The sequence below is a fragment of the Aspergillus foveolatus genome (genome assembly GCF_047715535.1).
Source record: "Aspergillus foveolatus strain CBS 279.81 unplaced genomic scaffold BDW70scaffold_59, whole genome shotgun sequence".
Lineage (NCBI taxonomy): Eukaryota > Fungi > Ascomycota > Eurotiomycetes > Eurotiales > Aspergillaceae > Aspergillus > Aspergillus foveolatus.
Genome location: NW_027396123.1, coordinates 73,618 through 90,241, shown reverse-complemented (window position 1 = coordinate 90,241; position 16,624 = coordinate 73,618). Strand labels below are relative to the sequence as shown.

General features: G+C 51.8%; 5 protein-coding genes across 5 annotated transcripts; 3 read left to right on the top strand and 2 right to left on the bottom strand.

Annotated features, from left to right (window-relative positions):
• Positions 1-521: 521 nt before the first annotated feature.
• Positions 522-6,083, top strand: BDW70DRAFT_170625 (bacterial alpha-L-rhamnosidase-domain-containing protein; the record flags this gene model as incomplete). Its single annotated transcript, XM_073742981.1, has 6 exons — positions 522-3,155; positions 3,684-3,783; positions 3,841-4,063; positions 4,117-4,388; positions 4,441-5,347; positions 5,801-6,083. 6 exons carry the CDS (start codon positions 522-524, stop codon positions 6,081-6,083), a joined length of 4,419 nt encoding a protein of 1,472 aa, XP_073592885.1.
• Positions 6,084-8,247: 2,164 nt separating this feature from the next.
• BDW70DRAFT_170623 (putative MFS alpha-glucoside transporter) lies at positions 8,248-10,169 on the bottom strand (the record flags this gene model as incomplete). The annotated part of the gene is made up of 6 exons (XM_073742980.1): positions 9,920-10,169; positions 9,572-9,871; positions 9,096-9,521; positions 8,583-9,045; positions 8,365-8,535; positions 8,248-8,312 (listed from the first exon to the last, which is right to left on the bottom strand). The coding sequence occupies exons 1-6, from the start codon at positions 10,133-10,135 to the stop codon at positions 8,248-8,250; spliced, it is 1,641 nt and encodes a 546-aa protein (XP_073592884.1). The 5' UTR covers positions 10,136-10,169.
• Positions 10,170-10,710: 541 nt separating this feature from the next.
• BDW70DRAFT_170621 (uncharacterized protein) lies at positions 10,711-13,293 on the bottom strand. Its single transcript, XM_073742979.1, has 4 exons — positions 12,697-13,293; positions 12,445-12,581; positions 12,245-12,391; positions 10,711-12,193 (listed from the first exon to the last, which is right to left on the bottom strand). The coding sequence occupies exons 1-4, from the start codon at positions 12,807-12,809 to the stop codon at positions 10,734-10,736; spliced, it is 1,857 nt and encodes a 618-aa protein (XP_073592882.1). The 5' UTR covers positions 12,810-13,293; the 3' UTR covers positions 10,711-10,733.
• BDW70DRAFT_142377 (uncharacterized protein) lies at positions 12,343-13,293 on the top strand. The gene is made up of 3 exons (XM_073737918.1): positions 12,343-12,391; positions 12,445-12,581; positions 12,697-13,293. The coding sequence occupies exon 3, from the start codon at positions 12,913-12,915 to the stop codon at positions 13,189-13,191; it is 279 nt and encodes a 92-aa protein (XP_073592883.1). The 5' UTR covers positions 12,343-12,391; positions 12,445-12,581; positions 12,697-12,912; the 3' UTR covers positions 13,192-13,293.
• A 544-nt stretch (positions 13,294-13,837) lies between these two features.
• On the top strand, positions 13,838-16,455 carry BDW70DRAFT_100555 (putative arsenite efflux transporter ArsB-like). Its single transcript, XM_073734277.1, has 3 exons — positions 13,838-14,088; positions 14,150-15,786; positions 15,835-16,455. The coding sequence occupies exons 1-3, from the start codon at positions 14,013-14,015 to the stop codon at positions 16,177-16,179; spliced, it is 2,058 nt and encodes a 685-aa protein (XP_073592881.1). The 5' UTR covers positions 13,838-14,012; the 3' UTR covers positions 16,180-16,455.
• Positions 16,456-16,624: the final 169 nt, after the last annotated feature.

Genomic DNA, 16,624 nt, shown 5'->3' with positions numbered 1-16,624 from the left:
CCTAAGCGTTCGAGTATCATGATGCACACTGATACTCGTATCAATGGTGCGACAAACTTTCAATCATTGTGACTAAAACGATCGATCACTGGGAGACATTCAAGTCGACATGCTAACTATATAAGAGAACGCTCGTAGAGTTGTGAACGATGGTTCGCGAGGTTCGGTTCAAAGTTACAGCCTTGCATTTAGCCGAGAGTTCAACAACAGCGAATCGGCTTTTGAGTTCGCCGCCTATGTCTCCACGAGATCTCCATCTCAGGTTACTTTTGGAGGCTGGAGCATGGGCTTGCGATCCGCTGATCAATGATTATGTCGTGAGATGCTCTAGCAGGCATTCGCAACCCCAATCGGAGTCTACTTTAAGCCAATAATGTATCATTATGCAATCCCCAGTCGCGCGGTGCGTTTTTCCCCGAGCGGGACCTGGCACGAATGTCTGTCAGAGTTGGAGTACATATAAGGTGAGAGCAGAGGCCATCTGCCTTTCCGTCTCTGAAGATCTTATACAGTAACGGACTATGGCCGACCGGGTATCTCTAGCGTCCCCGACATTCGAGCATCATCCCACTGGCTTTGGCGTAGGAACAGCCACTCCACGACTCTCCTGGCGCTTTCTGATTGCCGAAGGGTGTCCTCACAACTGGAAACAGACGGCATATGAGGTCCAGATCATCCGTGGCGAAGAACCAGAGACAGAAACCCATCTGGTAACTAGTGATGCCTCAGTTCTGGTGCCATGGCCAAGTATACCGTTGAAGTCCCGAGAATCTGCCCAGGTACGGGTACGGGCTTTCGGTCGCGGGGTCGACCAGCCTGAGGTGGAGCCGACTGATTGGTCGTCCTGGACGGTGGTCGAGTGTGCGCTGCTCAACAGAGAGGACTGGTTTGCGCTTCCCATCACAGACCCGGCAAAGGCCGCCGATGGCCCCTTACGTCCTCTACGATTCCGTAAGTCGTTCGACCTCTCAGGAAAGGGGACCGTTTCTCAAGCACGCCTTTATATCACGAGCCTGGGTATCTACCGAGCATTCATTAATGGACGCGAGGTTAGTGACCATTGCCTGGCGCCAGGTTGGACGAGCTATCGCTACCGGTTGAATTATCAGACGCTGGACATTGCGCCATTTCTCAACCGCGATGGGCCAAATACAATTGCTATCGAAGTCGCGGAGGGCTGGTATGCAACCCGCTTGGGCTTTTTGGGCGGACGAAGGCAACTCTACGGCGACATAATTGCAGCAGTTGCACAATTGGAGGTCCAATTCGAGGCTGAGACCTTTTCTCTGGTTACAGACCACACATGGACTTGTCAGCAAAGCGCGATCCTAATGAGCGAATACTATGATGGTGAGATCTACGATGCGCGCGAGGAAACCCCGGACTGGAACAGCGGTTTTCTCGAAAGCAGCAACTCACCCTGGGTACCGGTCCAAGTGCTGCCTTTCCCAACTGCAACATTGGTCGCCCCGGACGCTCCCCCAGTTAGGGTCACGGAAGAGATCAAACCCGTATCAGTCCTAAAAACCCAATTAGGAAAGACTATTGTGGACTTTGGCCAAAACCTCGTTGGTCGAATACGTGTACGCTCAATCAACAAACCACCCGGATCCCGCATAACTTTCACGCATGCCGAGGCGTTGGAACATGGAGAGCTCGCGACCCGGCCGTTGCGCATCGCAAAATGTATGGATGAAATCATTTGCGCTGATAGAGAGTTGACTAATTGGTCGCCTCATTATACGTTTCACGGATTCCGCTACGTCCAAGTCGATGGATGGGACGAAAACAGCGACGGTTCATTGCTTGCAAACCTAACGGCACTGGTGATGCACACCGATATGCGACGGACTGGCTGGTTTTCATGCTCAAACCAAATGGTTAACCAACTGCATAAAAACGCTTTGTGGAGTATGCGAGGCAATTTTGTGTCTATTCCGACGGACTGCCCTCAGCGTGATGAACGCCTTGGCTGGACTGGGGATATTCAAATTTTCGGTCCGTCTGCAAACTTCCTCTATGATACCGCCGGCATGCTGGGGAACTGGCTTCAAGACGTTGCTGTGGAACAGCTCAATGAAGGAAAGGATGGATGTGTGCCACCGTTTGTTGTTCCGAACGTAATACCTGAAGAGCTCTGGCCGCCTACGCCACAAGCACAATGGGACGACGTGGTAATCTTGGGCCCATGGGCGTTGTATCAATCCTATGGTGACTCTGACATTCTTCGCCGACAATACAAGAGCATGCTCGCCTGGATTGACAGAGGCATTCAACGAGGTCCAGACGGACTCTGGGACCCTGAGGTGTGGCAACTGGGCGATTGGTTGGACCCAACTGCACCGCCAGTGGAACCGGGAGACACGCGGACTAATGGGACATTGGTGGCAGATGCCTTTCTAGTACGTATCACATCTGTGATGTCTCAGATTAGTGAAATCCTGGGAGAAGTCGAGCATTCAAAGCGATTCCAGGAACAACTTGGTCGGCTGAAGACCGCATTCCAAGCCAAATATATTGCCCCATCAGGTCTGCTCGTAGGAGATACCCAGACAGCCTTGAGCCTTGCTATCATTTTCGAGCTACATGCCACCGCCGAGCAAGTGAAGGTGGCAGCAAGCCGCTTGGTTGAGTTGGTGCGCCTGGCGCAGTTTCGGGTGGCTACGGGGTTTGCTGGAACTCCCATCATCACACACGCCCTGACGAAAGGTGGTTATCCACAAATAGCATACCGGATGCTGCTTGAGAAGCGTTGTCCGTCCTGGATGTACCCCATAACTATGGGCGCGACGACCATGTGGGAGCGATGGGACAGCATGCTTCCTGACGGCTCGATCAACCCCGGAGAGATGACTAGTTTCAACCACTATGCTTTCGGTTCGATCATCAACTGGCTTCACAGCATCGTAGCTGGCATCAGCCCACTCGTTCCTGGATGGAAAGAATTTAGGGTCCAACCAATTCCCGGGGGCAATATTGATTCTGCTGAGGCTGTTTATGAGACTCCCTATGGGCGGTTAGAATGTCGATGGAGGATCGAGACCGACAGAGGTCTTTTTACGCTGGAGCTCCTCGTTCCACCGAACTCCCGGGCTTTCGTTACTTTGCCTAGTGATACAGACCTTACTGGACAGCAACAGCAGCAGGGGGAATGGGTCGGATCAGGGCGCTATCATTTTTCATCGCCCTTCAACTGGAGCCGTTATAGTCACGACTGGCCACCGAGGCCCAAGATCCCTATCATGCGGCAGCCGGAGCCCGATTGCATTGCATGAGCTGGGCCACGAATACCTCTTTAGATGCAAGGACTAAATAGAGATACGTAGATCAAAAGGCGAAAACTTGATACGTTTAGTAAAATTAGTTCCACATAATTATTGCCATGGTTTTGTCTTGCGGTCTCCATCCGTAAGACGGTCATGTGAGCTCTGCCGACGTCGCTCCTCTTTTCCCGGCTTTCGTGTCTTCCTTCATCCCGTCCCGTATCGTGGTTCTCTCTCAGACTGGGTTGCTCATCCATTGCCCTTTGAACTTGCTGTTACGCCCTGCGAGTCCCATTTGTTCAACGGTACATAATAGGGGTATTCTAGGATGCGTCCGACATCCTCCTGCACGCAATGTCGGTACGGGTGCTGAACGCAGTCCCCATGAACACACTCTGATACTCTTCTAGATCCCGCAAGAAACGATGTATAACGCCACAGCCGGGAAGATCATGCATCTCCTGTTCCCAGAAAAGATGGAAATGCGATCTGGCCGACGACTATCGGGGCAACTCCGGCAGTAGCGCTTTCAACGGCCGCCTAAGCATTCCTTACTCTGATTCACGCATCCATCGAGGACCAGAGACGAGGATCGCTCCCGCCGAAGGCAAGATCAGCGTATCGCAGTCGCATCTCAGCCTGCCTCCAGAACCTGTGTGCAATGAGCTCGTTGACCTGTACTTTGATTTGATTGATGAGAAACAGCTGCTTCTCTTCCATCGCACCACCTTTGTAGCGGAACAACGCGCCGGAAGGGTTCCAGAATTTCTTGTCCTCGGAATGATTGCTCTGATGGCCCGGTAGGTTCACCACTCCCAGTTTCTGGCGTTTGACTTATCCTTTGCACGGCCAGATTTTCCTCCAATTCGTACTTCGAGGGCGTTCATCCCTGGCACAGAGCGCGGCCCTTGTTCAAGGCGGCAATGCAGTCATTCAATGCACGATCGGAGCTGATCAATTTGGCGTCTCTGCAGGGAAGTATCCTATTGTCGTTCGTCGCCCTCGCTGAGGGCGATTCCGCTCAAGAGGCGCTGTTAACATCTCAAGCTATTTGCATGGTGCGGATGTTGCGCTTGCCTGAAAATTTGAGTGGTGATCCTATTCAACGCGAGGTAGAGATCAGAAGTAAGTATGGATTAAACCACCGAGTAGTCTCCCGGTTGACAACTTCGAACAGTTTTCTGGGTGATGTGGATGATGGAGAACTGGCACGCTGCACGCGTTCTTATCCCAAAGCAGCTCATGGCTAGCTCTGCTTTCAAGAGACCGCTGGAGGAAGAAGCATACAGAAAGATGAAGACCACTGATTCACCGGACGAGCACTCGGAAGCGAGGATTGAAGCCTTGGGTCTCCGATCAAACGGCTTGTGGACATGGATGCTCCCACTATCAACATTCCACAACCAGGTCATGCGGCTTAATGATGAGATAGTTCAGAACACAATAAGCGAGATCGGTATTCGACAGCGAGTCAGGGAAATATCGCACAATATAGATTGCTATCTTCGTGACTTACCACGTCATCTACAGCACACATCCGAGAACCGGGAGCGGCATTTTGCCCGTGGTTTGGGCCGCGAGTTTACAATCCTGCAGTTGAACTACCACCACCAGTGCCAAATGCTATACTACCAATTCCTCAATAAGAAAGCCAAATTGCCTGACGGCAGCACTGACCATGAGGCCGTGATGTACGCGGCCAGATGCAAAGCACATGCCACAGCGCTCAGCCAGGTGATGTGGGATACTAATTCGCGGCCCGGTATGGAATGCCTCTGGTCTCCCGTGAACGGGCACCTCCTGGTTGTCGCGTCGTCTGTTTTACTATATACGCTTCTGTTTGATACGGACGATGAGAGCATTGCTAGAGCCAAGAAACTGCTGGAGCAGAATTTTATAATGCTGCTTCAGTTCCGAAAACACTGGTCGCTCGTGGAGCTCTCCATGACTCGCTTGAAGGCATTCCATCGAGCCTGTCAGATGAACAGCACACAAGAGAACTTCGATATGGACCGTTGGATGATCTATTTTCTGAATCGCTACGATGCCAGCGTGTCGGAGCGGTATAATGATGGTGTCCATGAGTCACTAACAGCTGCCCCAGAGACCCCTGCAACTGATTCATGGCTGGAATTTTCCAGGTGATTTCCTCTCAGGGGTCAGCGATGTTATAATGTCCGCTTGAGCTACGAGCTGGGATTTCTAGCTTCTCTACGATATTTTCCGGAGAGTGGGTGGGTTCAATACTGTTCTTTTCCAACCTGGCAAATGAATAGGATTCTTGTGCAAACGACTGACTCAGCTCTTGCCAGGCGGATTTGTTTCAAAGGTCGAGGAACTTCGTAATACCCAAGGTTTCCAGTCTGTAACCAGGGTCTATGAGGCTTCTAGTCGCTTAACCCAGACTGTCATCCCGCCCTTGCCGCCCCGATTCGCCCGCAGGAAGTATGGTACATAGAGAAGATTCTTTTTGTCGCCGTACTTCCATGGCTCCGATGCATACAAATGATTCTGGCCCTTTACCAATTCTCTGCCAGTTGCTCTCACTGGGATCACATCAGTGATCGTCGCAATATCAATTGGCTCACCGTCAGTTACAGGGCCGTCTATCAAACCAACATGGTCAATGTCGACCTCGTTATCAACATCTTCAATGCAGTATACCAACGGTCCACGTGTAATACAGACCTGATCCTTTTCCGTTGCTGGGTTGGGATAGAGCTTCCGTGCTATGAGGGTGAAGGAGAGCTTCACTTCCAAATCCTGAGACTGAGGAATGTAAAGATAGCCATTGTTTACCTCTCCCTGAACCGAGCTTGAGTATCCTTCTGCCCAGGTTGGAATCCGCAGTGCCAGGGCTGTCGTTCCCTTGACGCTTATCTCGACGTCGCCTGACCAAGGCATATTCGTCTTCTGAGAAACCACCACGCCGGTGTCCGGAACTGTGAAGTCGCTCTCGATATAAAGATGAATGGCGACCAGATCATCCTTGAATGAATAGATAAGGGACCCCATTGACCCCAACAATTTCACGACATTCGGTGGACAGCAAGCAACCTCGAACCACTCACTTCTATTCTTTGGGTGGCCAGTATATGTTCGTAGAGGGTTTTGATAATAGAACGAACCCCCATCCAAACCCACGGCTCCAAGGAAGCCGTTATACAGTCCGACTTCCATCACGTCGGCGTATTTGGCGTTCAGGTCAAGCTGAAGCATCCTTTGACACCAGAGAATCAACGCAAAGCAGGCACAAGTTTCGGCATAACATATTCCTGACTCGTCGGTATCACCTAGAACGTATTTGGCACCAAAGCCTTCCCACTGACGCATGGCTCCAATACCGCCTGTGACGTACAATTTCCGCTCTGTCATGTCCGTCCACATGCGGTCCAGCGCAGCCTTGATCTCTTCGTCTCCAGTAAGACGAACCAGGTCGGTCGCTGCGATGTAGTAATACATTGCACGCACCGCGTGACCCTTCACCTCCGTGGTCTCAACGAGGGGTCGATCAGCCTGATTGTAGCTATAATCCCGGGGGTGCTCGAACCAGGCTTTCATCTCGGAACCAAAATGATCATATGGATCTCCGCCCCGGGCTCTGGCTTCGTGGTCGAAATAAGTCTCACCATTGGTATCTCTCCGACCTCGCTCACTGATGAAGTATTTGGCAAGCTTCAGCAAAACAGGCTCACCACATAGCTCGTATAGCCTCAGAAGGCCAATCTCAATCTCCTGATGCCCAGGATATCCTCTCTTCTTTCCCGGCTCGGCTCCGAAAACAGAATCAACGTGTCGAAGGGCCTTCAGTACCGGTTCCAACAACCGTCCACTGTTTGTGAGGGTCTCATAGGCTACGCAAGCCTCTGTCAGATGGCCGAGACAGTAAAGCTCATGCATATCGCGTAAGTTGGTCCATCGCTTGTCGATTCCGAGCACTGTATAATAGGAGTTGATATAGCCGTCCGGGTGCTGCGCTGCTCGAATCATGTCGACCGCCTCCTCAACGGTAGCCATCAGTTCGTCGTCCTTGTCTTTCATGAGAAAGTAGCATGCCGCTTCGATGATTTTATATATGTCACTATCCCAGAAAGGCTGGCGGGGTTATTAGTACTGGCTCTATTTTGTTCGAATGCGCTCACTCACATGAGGCTGGATCTCATGACCCTCTTTCCACGTTAGGCAGTACCAATGCTGCAAGGACTTTTGCGCTTTGATAATGGCTGGGATGGTCTTTTCTTTGGAGCATCGCCGCATCTGCGACCAGAAAGCCGACGTGATGTTGACATTACGAACAGGCACTTGATGGAAAGCCATGGTGGACAAACAAGGTCAACAATTGAGATTGGAAATTGAGCTTAACGGAATGTGAGAGAAGCGATGCGACTTTAAAGCTTTATCTGGCCTCCGGAAGAAGAACATGTCACTTTCCATTCGGTAAATACGACGCTCGATCTGCGGTATGACTCCAGCTGCAATCAGACCGAGCTGATGCCCTGGAGCAATTAGCCGTTCAAGGTGGATAAGAAGCCCCCCACATCTATCTCGCCTCTGAGACCGTTTGCATGGCCATCCTATGACTACTGCTGCGTCTACAACTTGAGTTCCCCGCTCTGACTCCAACTGGGCCGTCGGGGCTTTTGCACGCTGATTGGTCGCTTTTTCCGTCAGTATGAATTTCCAAATCGCGGGGTCGGCCTAGAACTGAGACAATCTGCACGTTCAGCCGCTCAACTGTATAGAAACGGGCATCTATTCTCCATACAGATCTCTTGGCCATGCTTCTTAGACATAGTAGTACTGTTGTCGCAATGCTTGTTATGTTTACCTTCGGAAAATCTGGCTAAAAGATTGATATTTGTTTAGGTAAAGAAACGCATTGCTATCTGACACTCCTATCCCAACATCCTATCTCAACGGGCCATTATACATGGCCAGTATCCATTGAAGTTCCATGGCAGCTACTGAGAAAAGCCTTCTCTGCCTATTCCACGTTCTCCTCGTGTTCGACCTCTTGCTTCGACACATAGTCGCCGCTATGGGCGAATTCTGTCAATCAGTTAATAAGATACGAAGCAGAATAAGTGTAAGAAGTACGTACGGTCGACGTGAGTAGACTTGAACATTCTCGCCGGAATGCGATGGGTAAAAAGCAGATCAATTTCACCAAACGTCCGATCTTTCGTCTCAGGAAGCCGAAACCAGCACCAGATGTTGCAAAGCAGGTTGGTCCCTGCGTAGAAGAAGGCGGCCTTGGCTCCCCAATTCCAGGCTGATCCTAAGTCAGAATTGCGCACAAGGGCGATAGAGGTAACTTACATGTGGAGGAGAGCATGCGAGGCGTGACGGAGTTGGTGAATATGCTGGTTAGGTTATAAACAAACCGACCAATGGTGATTGTCTTGTATCTTAGCCTTCCGGACGGTGTCTCTGCGACAATGGGGTAGCATGTCGGCCCAATGGCAATCATGTTGCATAACGTGGAAATGACAAGGAGGATACCGATGGCAAGTTGTGCGTCTTTTCCAGGACCCCAAGCTAGCCCTCCGATGGTGACCAGGCAGAAGAACATGAAGGTCAGCCCGCTCATGTAGATTGTCGCCCTCCCGACGTGGGGAAAGAGGAACCAGCAAATGATGCCGCCGACGATGTAACAGGCCGATAACGAAATGTTGATGTTGAACGCTTGCAGTTCGCTGAAGCCCGCGGCCTGGAGAAAGACGACTGAGTATCCAAGAATCGCGTTTCCGCAGAGGATTTGGGCTGCCCAAACGACGCAATTCTGAGACCAGTCAGTTGGGCCAGAGAAACAATGGCAGGGAGGAACCTCACAATCTCGGTTCGTCGCAGGTTGGTCCCCTTAAAACATTCGAGAAAGCTAGCGTTGGCAGTCTCGGCTTTCTCCATCTCTGTCGTGTATTTGATATAGGCCAAGGTTTGTTCCACTTGCTGCTCTCGCTCCGGCATATCCTGGTATAGCCGCATCAAGTTCGTCCTTGCCTCCTCGATCTTGTCCCGACGCACTGAGTTCCAAGGGGATTCTGGGGCAAAGTATGCGCCGATGAAAAGTGGAAGGGGCCAGACCCATTGCAACATAAATGGGAGCCGCCAGCCCAATTCGCCCTGGAGTCCTGCTACAGCCCTCACAACGCCGGACGAGAGAAGGATGCCGGCGCCCCAGCACATACAGACGTACGCGGTGACATAGGGCCTGAGAACTGTTGGCACTACTTCGGAAGCATATGTGGTTGACAGCGTCTATAAGCAATGTCAGACAAGAGACGCTCATGCCCGTCGCAGATATTTACCTGAAATACGCCCCAGGGTATACCACAAAATGCCTCTCCAAAAGCGAGGACTGAAAGAGATGGCGCAAAGACAGGGACAAATATGGCGACGGCCATCCACACCATGAAGAACATCATTGTTAGACGGCAACCGAACCGGTCCTGGCAGACGCTGTTGACAATGAGACCCGCTAGTTGGCCGACCAGAGCCGAGTTCGATATGCCGGACTGCCATGCAGCTGGAATCAGCTTCTGGTCTGAAGCTGGGTCGTAGACGCCGAAACGCTCCTTGAACTGGGTTTGGCCGTAGAATGAAGTGATCTGACGCCAGTCAGTATCCATTAACGTTTGATCGCCAAGGCCTCATACTATCACAAGGTCATATCCCTCCATGACCAAACTGGTGGACAGAAACAAGGCCCAGAAAACTGCTTTTTTGTATTTCTTCACGGCCTGACGGATGGTCAACTTGCGATCAGCTTCATCGCTCTCTTGCGCCTGACGGATGAGATCGGCTGTTTGACCCTCTGCCCTCCGAAGCTCAGCGGCCTCGCGTTCAGAAGGAACGACACGTTGAGATGCCATTTCGCTTGGAGAAAGGAAGAAATGTCGAGATCTGACCCAAAAAGGATTGTGAGCTCGAATCCACAACTGAAAGCTGCTGGTGGAGCCGCTGCTGCGTTATATATTCCGCATAATACTCTAAATCAACGCAGTATATCCGCGGTTAATACTCAGAGAACAACTCGGCTAATACACGAAACGAAGCCACCAGTAAAGAGCGACAGAGCTACATCTCGGATAAGGAGAAATTGGCGAGGGATTGGGAGCTGGTCTTTGTATCATCTCCAAAGTATGGGGAGATCGATCGTCGACCCAGAAGTACTAAAACCTGGAGTAATCTGGAGTATATGCGGGGACAGCTGAATCCCGACAAGTCGTCCAATAATCTTGTGAAAGCGCCGACAGGCGACCCTTTCTAGTGTATGATTGTCGGCCTCTGCCGGAATGGCTTTTTAGCTCCCAGTTCTGGGTAGATAGTTTGTCATAAATTGGCGATTGGATACTAGCCGTAAAGCTATGTCTTAAAGGAAAATAGGAAGCACTGGAAGTCAAAACAGACTCTCGGCAAATTTTAGATGTTATACAGTCCAAGATAAGCACTCTCTATTCAGATATCTATTTACGAACTGGACCGCCGTCCGTGACGGGACGCGTGAGGCGGGTCCTCTTGTTTTGGTTCTGGAGAACCAGGTCTAGGGAAGACAGGAGAAACGTCGTCATCTGCTGAGACCACAATGGTAGGCGATTGTTGATTCCCAGCAATCGTGAAGTTGGAGCTCGAGACTGACGATATTGACGAGCTGCGTCTCACTGAGCCATGGTGGGGTGGGACCTCTAGGGTGTTCTGACGCCTACGGGTGTTGAGGACAGGAGAATCGCTCGACGAAGGAGAGCCATCGTGCGAGCCGGAAAAGCGGCAGGATTCATCGGCTTTTCGAGAAGGAGAAGGCAAGGGCGGAGGGGATCGCGACCGCGTAGACTGTCGCGACGAGCGCGGAGAGATGCCGTGAGACGTCGTTGAACTTCGTTCGCCATCCCTCCATGAAGCTGTGCTGATAGTTGAACCGACCCTCGAGAGGGTGCGACTGGCGTTGGAGTCTCGCTTCAGGTTATATTGATCACGGATCTGCGGTAGCTCACTGTTCCGCTGCTCCTCCGCTGGTATCTCGGGAAAGTCAAGGGCCGGACCTTGTTTGAAGTCGTAGTCGGTGAGACGGTCGTGAGCGGCAATGCTAATCGTGTCTGCCAGGCGCTTGAGAGCTCGTCCGATGCTGCGCCGGTAGCCAAAATCTCGGGTCTCCTCTTGGGTAGGATGGGTATGTGCGGGTTCAGGGCTAGCTACGACCGCCATCTCACAACGGGCTGACTCGCTGCTGCTTGTGGTCACTGCCGGGTCTGCTGAGCCGTGCGTATTTGGTCCTTGTGCGTTATGGCAAGTACACTTGCAGGCTGGAGACGGTTTCTCGCCGTCGCCGGTGAGGAAGAGGTACAGCGACCCGAATATCGCAAAGCCCGTACCTACAATCGGCGCCCACTGCCCTATACTGGCTATCGGCTCCGTTCCATAATCCACGGGGCGGCTGAAGAAATTCCGTTCCCCCAGAACAAGAATGGCAAGGACTGCAGCCGCAAATACCGGAGCTTCTACCGTACTGAGAACGGTGCGTACCAAGCCATTGATCTGCAGCATTTTTCCTACAGTAGCCCCATTGGTACCCTCGATGACCTCGTTATGTCGATCAATATCAGTGCTCTCGCCAAACCGGTTATTCCACGTGTCTTGAAGCACCAGTGACCAGAAGTACAATAGCGAAACGATAGCGGGGACGCAACAGGCCGCTGCCAACAGGGTCGCCGTCCCAAAGGTAAGCCTGTGCGGTGAAGGGATCACGTAGATCTCGTCGGCCGAGCCGACGCGGATGGGAGAGAAGGGGCCCTCTTGGGCAGAACAGCGGAGACCGCATGAAGCAGCCTCGTAGGGGAACCGCGCTGGATCTGAAAGGACAGGGTTGCCGTTGTCATCATGGGTGCACCTTGAGGGCTTGGCCCTAAAGAGTTCTACTGTGATACTCAGCAGCCCTGCACATATTGTCAGCCGACACCACCGAGCTCTTGAAGCTCTGCACTCACCAGCTAGAATAAGACCTGTCCACAGGAAAAGAATGTGCCGACGCGGATCCTTGAAGTATGTGCCCGACATTCTCGCGGTTAGGGGCGCGGTGAGGATCCCGATCGAGCATAGCTGAAAGGCCCCATAAACATCCATATCAATCGCACCTACGTCAGTCAGATATTGTCACCTGGGGACTACCCAAGGGCCGGCGACGTACCATCAACATGAACGGCAGCGAGGACGATGCCATGAAGGGCGGCAATGGCCGGGAAGAGCAATGCACCGGCCAGACAGGCATTCCTCACCCATTCTTCCTTGCGCGCGAAGACGCAGGCCGCGATCAGGACGTAGTATCTTCACAGAGTCAGCCTTTCTCCCTTTTTCTTTCCTTTCTCTTTACTTTTCTCTTTTCCTTTCTTTCCTTTCTTTCCTTTTTTGTCTTTTGAAAGGGAACTATGAAAAGACTTACAGCACCCTGGTGCCGGGGCCATACTGGCCGGAGACCGGCCACGAGCAAACCACCTCGAGACCTAGCTCGGGGGCATTATTCGAAACAACAGCAGCATGAGCAAGAGGCGGCATCACTCATCCACCTGCTGATATTGGCATGGCAGGACATTTAGCACAAATGCAGAATGGATCGCATGGATGACCTGACGGGGGGTATGGTGGTGTGAAGAACGGAATGCCTGCAGCAGTGTCACTCTATATAGAGCGGAGGCCAGACAGGGCAGCCAACAGCGGGCGACCATGGACTGGACCTCGGGCAAGGCCGCAAGACGTCCATCCTTCAGGGTTCTGGTCAAGCGACCCTCTGAAGAGCCGCATTGTCACCCTCGCTTACCGTAGCTGGGCGCAGGGTGACGATCAGGGTTGTGACGGGCCAATCCAGATTTTGGTCAGTATTTTGTCAGTATTTTTCAGTATTTTGTCCAGTATTTTGGGTTCGAGACGCTCTCAATAGTGTCGTGAATATACTAGTTAATAATGGCGGACCCTCTACGCGGAATCGAGTTCTCCATGTCGACCTTACTTTGTAGTATTACTCAGAGTATAATTATTGAAGACATGAACAGGGTCCTTCACATAAGCCCTCATGAAAGCAGGAATACGAGGGGTAAGCTCGACCAGGTATGGACTAGTTATATAGTGCAAGTGCTCGAGACAGCTTGGCTAGCCATTCACGTCAAGCAGTAATGGAGGCAGAAGGTGGTCAGACAAAATATTAGTAAAATATAAGTATTATTACAGGCCGCAGAATCCAAAGGAATCAGATCCTTGTGGTCCCATTGTACTAACATTCCTAATAGGGTATTATATCATAGTACATATATAATGCCGAGCGGTGCCCGAAAGAGGCGCAGTTGCCAAGCCCATTGCCCAGCCGCACTGGCTAAGGATCCCCTCCCCCTCCTCGCCCCCTTCGCTCGTTGATGGCTCGCCTAAAGTGTCAGGCTTTTCGAGAATCATTCATTGACGCGGCTGAGATGATAACATCATAGGATTTGTGGCCTGCTTCGCCTGCGGCCTATTCCCAAGACACAGAAAGCATTCGATATTTGCTCGCTCCATGGAACACCGCAAGATTTCCGACATTGAGACTGATTCGAGAGCGACAGCTGGCTGGTCGTGACGACTGACGCGGTACTGTGACGATTTTTGGAGTGTACGCTCACTTGCATAAGTGACACCAGTCGGGGAACAGGCGGGGCATTGCGATACCGAGAGAATCTCTTATAGGTTCAGGATATCCCACTCAGGTCAGATCAGTTGATTTTGTTGGAAATGGCGGAAGTTTCAGATACAGAGCGTATCAAGGACTGGCGTTCGATCATCACGCTGATTGTCTTTGTGCTTGCCAGTAAGTGAGCGTCGCGAGTCTCGTTTGGAGAAGTTGTCTCTTTTTAACCGGTGTCTCGCAGATATCGTCGTCCTCTTCCCTTTCCATATCCCCGTATATATCCCTCGCGCGGTTGCGAATATCGTTCTCCGTGCTCTGTGCGCCTTGAGAGTTATCGAGCCGCGCAAATATGATCGCAATGACGGCCGTTTCGTGTGTCTCCAGTTCCCGTTCAATTTCGTGACAGCGCCGTTGATTGCGGACTTATTTCTGCTGGCGATATTGGCGATTGGACGCAAGGAGGTCCATGATGGAACTATCGAAGCGGACAACATCTCGCCGATTGATATTATGGTCTTTTTCCTGACTCTGGCCTATATTGCCATCTCCATCGATGCGTCGGGCCTTATCCGGTATCTGGCCTTCAAGGTATTACAAAAAGGTGGCAAGGTGGGACATCGGCTGTTTTTCTATCTGTATGCCTTCTTCTTCCTCCTGGGAAGTTTCATTGGCAACGATCCAATCATCCTCTCGGGGACCGCCTTTCTCGCCTACATGACCCGCGTATCCAGCAACATTGTGCACCCTCGGGCGTGGATCTATACGCAGTTTGCAGTCGCCAATATCGCCTCGGCTATTCTCGTCACTTCGAATCCGACGAATCTCGTTCTTACCAGCGCTTTCCAGATCAAGTTTATTGACTATACAGCTAACATGATCGTTCCGGTTGTCATTACCGCCATCGTCCTGTTTCCCTTTTTGCTCTACATCATTTTTGCCGACGAGTCGCTAATCCCGTTAGCGATCAAGATGCACGAGCTGCCTGAAGAAGCGAAGCTCAAGAATCCTATCAACCCAAATATCCCGAACGCACGTGGCGGGGTGGAGGAACAGGAAAAAGAGGCGGCGACTAACGGCGAAGAGGTTAAGTTATTGTCGCTCGAGGAGATTCTGAATCCGTTTTTGGACAAAAGGGGCGCCGCGTTTGGTGCGGTTATAATGGCTGCGACCCTCATAACCGTCTTGGCTCTCAACGCAGCCAGTCAGGGCCACACGCACCCTGTTTTCTGGGTCACTCTTCCGGCTGCATTCGTTCTTTTCTGCTGGGACGTCGCCTACGGCTGGCAGCATCGTCACGAGACGCGCGAGATTGCGCGCAAAGGTCGAGAAGACATGGAGCGTACACGCGCCGCGCGGGCGCTGCGAGATGAGGAAATGGCTAGAGAAAATGTGGTACCGCAGTCGACAGGGGCTTTACCGAGCCAGCCTGACCATGAACCCCACCATCCCTCGGCAGTCGCTTCCTCCCAACAGTCCCCTAGTGGGACAAGTACTATGGACGAAAAGCAAGAACTGGGACTCTCGGATGTCAGTTCTCTGTCGCCCGCTCCAGAGAGCTTGGGCCAGTCGCAGCAAGCGTTGACAGTGCCCCCACTGCAGCCCCTAGATGAAAACCAGTCGACCAAGGCTACGCTAGAATCATTCGCAATTGCCACCTATCGGTGGCTGCAGGAGACGTTTCCTACGGTGACGGCAGTAGTCTCACATATGCCTTTCTCACTTGTTCCGTTTGCGTTTGCTATGTTCATCCTCGTACAAGCTCTGGCCACTAAGGGTTGGATTGAGGTTTTTGCGCACGGATGGGACCACTGGGTAAACCGAACAGGCACAGTCGGGGCCATCGGAGGGATGGGATTTCTCTCCGTCATACTTTGTAATGTGAGCATCTTTGAGCTCCTGAATTTTCTTCAGACTAACGTCCATTAGTTTGCCGGCACTAACATCGGCACCACAATTCTTCTCTCGCGCGTAGTGCAGACATGGCAAGCGATCCATCGTGACAATGGCATACCCATTAGCGATCGCACATTCTGGGCGACTGTTTACAGCATGGCGCTAGGTGTTAACTACGGTGCCTTTAGCACGGCCTTCAGCGCCTCTCTGGCAGGCCTACTATGGCGCGATATCCTCGCTCGCAAACATATCCACGTTCGCAGCTTGGATTTTGCTATGGTAAACCTACCTATCATTGCAATTTCCATGGCCGTTGGCTGCACAATACTCGTGGGTGAGGTTTATATAATGCGCGATAACTCCCCGTACGATTCATGAGCGAAAGCCTCTCTAGACAGCCGTGCCCTGCTGGATGCCTCACTATGGGTAGACAACAAGGACCTTATTTTATGAGGCGCCCGATAACTTACTATCTCACTCTCTCACGGGGCAGAGCCCCTTGCAGTTCTCGTGGCCGCGCGCACATGGCTCATTCCTGCCGCCTGGATTAGCGCTTGGATACAAAATATACGTAGCGCACCTACCGAGGTCTAGATGTGGCTCCGGACGTCACTTTTCGCTGCCGATCACGCGATACCGGATAGTCTCTGCCCAGCCTATGGAGCAAGCATCCTCAACGTCGATGTTTATGCTAGAGAGCGGTGCCGATTGTTACTCTACATCTGAATTTAGACAGCGAAGAACATGAATATCCGCTCTTCATCATGAACCACCGCTCTGTTTTCGCCTGGGTTAGCTCTCAGACGGAATGATGATTGGATAT